Source organism: Frankliniella occidentalis, unplaced genomic scaffold (assembly GCF_000697945.3).
Source record: "Frankliniella occidentalis isolate FOCC.00 unplaced genomic scaffold, Focc_3.1 Scaffold29, whole genome shotgun sequence".
NCBI lineage: Eukaryota > Metazoa > Arthropoda > Insecta > Thysanoptera > Thripidae > Frankliniella > Frankliniella occidentalis.
Window position 1 is genome coordinate 935,863 of NW_026267159.1, and position 2,580 is coordinate 938,442.

The window sequence follows — 2,580 nt, forward strand, 5'->3', positions numbered from 1 at the left end:
ATTAAAGGTGTCGAAGGGTCAAGGTAGCAAAGGGAGGGTAGGGGAAAGCAGAAATGCGAGTACCGGTAGAGGGAAAGACACTTTATTTTTGGTTTATAAAATGATAGAGACAGAGGCGGAGACAGTGACAGAGGCAGGGGGAGAGGCGGCGAGGGGGAGAGAGAGTTCATAAGAATTAGAGAGAAAGATAAAAGGGGGTGGGGGCGTGCTGCTTTAGACAGTAAGGCAACAGTACGCTAATGGACTGGGGATGAAATAAACAGGAGGTGCAAAAGGAAGTGAAGAGACCCCCCCCCCCCCCGGCATGGCGGGGGGGGCGGAGAGATACAACACGAAGCACGGTAGCGCGCTCTGGTGGGCGTGAGCGGCGGCGCGCGGCGCGACGCGTTGACCTCGCGACAGAGGGCGCTGCCGTGCCAAATCAATGACCGGGACTGGCGGCGGTGACGGCCGGGGCTCACGGACGCCACCGGGCAGCGGCGCGACTTGTGTTCCCACTCGACACCGCACACACAACGTGGCGCGTCGCGCTGCGACCCCATCAAAGATTGTATCTGTTTTGTACTTTTGTTTCACTTCAAGATATTTAAGAGGCGTAAGACTTTTAATTTTTATGGTCTATTAACGTTTAATTATTTTTATTTTAGAAGTTTTGGGACGATTAGAAACGTTAAGTTGTTAAGTTTCATGAAGTGTTATAATCTGTGGGCTTGCGACTCGATCCGCCACATGCCACCAGCCTTCTCCGGCTGCATGGACTCAGGAGAGTCTGCCTCACTTTGTCTACCTCCTCCTGACCCAAAGAGTCTCTGTACGGGGTATCTCCCGGCGCTGCGGCCCCCGACCTCGCCCAACCCGACGGCCCCGGCGCTACCCCGCGGCGCGACGCCCGTGGGGCCCATGGGGCCGCGGCGCATAGACCCCGCGCGAGCCGAGACGCTGCCCGCCGTGCGGCCCGGGTTGGGCCGCGGGGCCGCGGGGCGTCGCGCGGGCGGCCATGTTCGCCGCGCAGTCAACGCTTACGAGCCTCGCCGACAGAACGCGCCACAAGTGGTTGTCATGCGTCTTCAGAGCGCCGCGGCCGCGACCCGCCCTCCCGGACCCCTCCCCGATGCCGCCCCTCCACCACAGCCGCACCCCACTGCCCTGTTTACCGTGAATGTTTTCCTCGCCCGTCCAGGTGGGCGCAAAAGTTTAATTTCATAACCCTCGTCTGACAATGGTTCTCTGGGCAAACAAAGAACAACAGTCGAGATGAGAGACGGAGCGCGAAAGAAGCGTCGTCGGGGAGGTCGAGATCGAGTGATGAGGGATGGGGAGGAGAGCGCGGGGCAGATGCACATAAAGCGTTTCCTTCGAGGGAAGGGCCATTTCCCTTCCATCCTTCGCCGCGGGCCGACTGTCCCGCCACCCCGCATTGCAAACTCATATTTCGAGAGCAGCAGATGAAATCAGCTTACGTCCCTCCGGACCCCTTAAAGGAAAGGGTCAGAGGTTTGGGGTAGAAGGGGTCGGATGGGGAGGCGTTTCTCTCTGGGTCGGGGAGAGCGGGTTCTGGGGGGCCGGAGCGGGGTCGGGTCCGTTGGGATGGTCTGGGGTGCAAAGTCATTAGTGTCTGTGTGCGTCAGGAAGGCCGGGGTAGGCCGTGGGGTGTGCACCCAAGGGGCGTCCTCGGGGGAAGCGCGCGCGGTCCAAATGCGCCCTCGGGGATCGCGTCGACGACAGCGCGACACGCGTCTCTCTACGGCACATATGTACACTGAAAGCACAGACTGAGAAGGCCCCGCTGTCGACGGGCGAAAAAAAACAACATGCAGGCGTGTAAATACTGAGAGAAACCCTCCTACAGTGGGGAGTTACTCGGAAAGCCCCGTACATCATGCGATATAGCGTTTTTGTAAATACATTGGAATGGGAACACGTCAACTACATCATATGGTTTCCCACTAAAAGACTTAATATTGGCCGTCGCACTTCCAAGTCATACAAGAGGGGAAAAAAAAGTTCCAAGCAATAACTTTTCTCCCTCTCTCCTTTCCTGGGAAAGAGTCCCCATCCCGAGCGGAGGATAACAGGCGGAAAATGAAATACTAGAATAATAATAAAAAAATAACAACATCGTAGTACGAACCTCTCGCTGGCGATGGACGAGTTTCTCGACATGGACTTCGGCGACATTTCGAAGTCCGAGTCGGAGCGGTAGAGGAAGGACTCTCTCCGCTGGGGAAGGTTCTGCAGCACGAGCCCCGCCGACGGCGAGGAGGCCACCCCGTCCAGGGGGCTGCGCCCGGGGCCCCCGCCATTCTCCACATCGAAGCTGTCAACACACAGAAAACACAACGGTCAAGAGACTGCAACACGCTAACGACACAGCAAGGTGGTGACCTAAAAAAACGCGGCCGCCACCGCAGCCACGGGTTGGCCGGAGTAGCGGAGGGTGAGGATGGGGCCGGGTGGTTCGGGCAAGGGCCACACAGCACAAGGCCCGCGCGACCCTACCGGCCCCGGCCGGGGATTGGAAGACCGGAGCTCCACTGTCCGGGCCGTACCAGATTTACTGACGAGGGGGTTAAGGGCGGT

General features: G+C 58.6%; 1 protein-coding gene across 1 annotated transcript in view; it reads right to left on the reverse strand.

Annotated features, from left to right (window-relative positions):
- Positions 1-2,580, reverse strand: part of LOC113203007 (cAMP-specific 3',5'-cyclic phosphodiesterase) — a gene marked incomplete in the record, with an annotated part of 180,438 nt that overhangs the window by 92,378 nt on the left and 85,480 nt on the right. Inside the window, 1 exon segment of the mRNA XM_052265693.1 lies at positions 2,132-2,317. Within this exon segment, the coding sequence (XP_052121653.1) occupies positions 2,132-2,317 (186 nt within the window).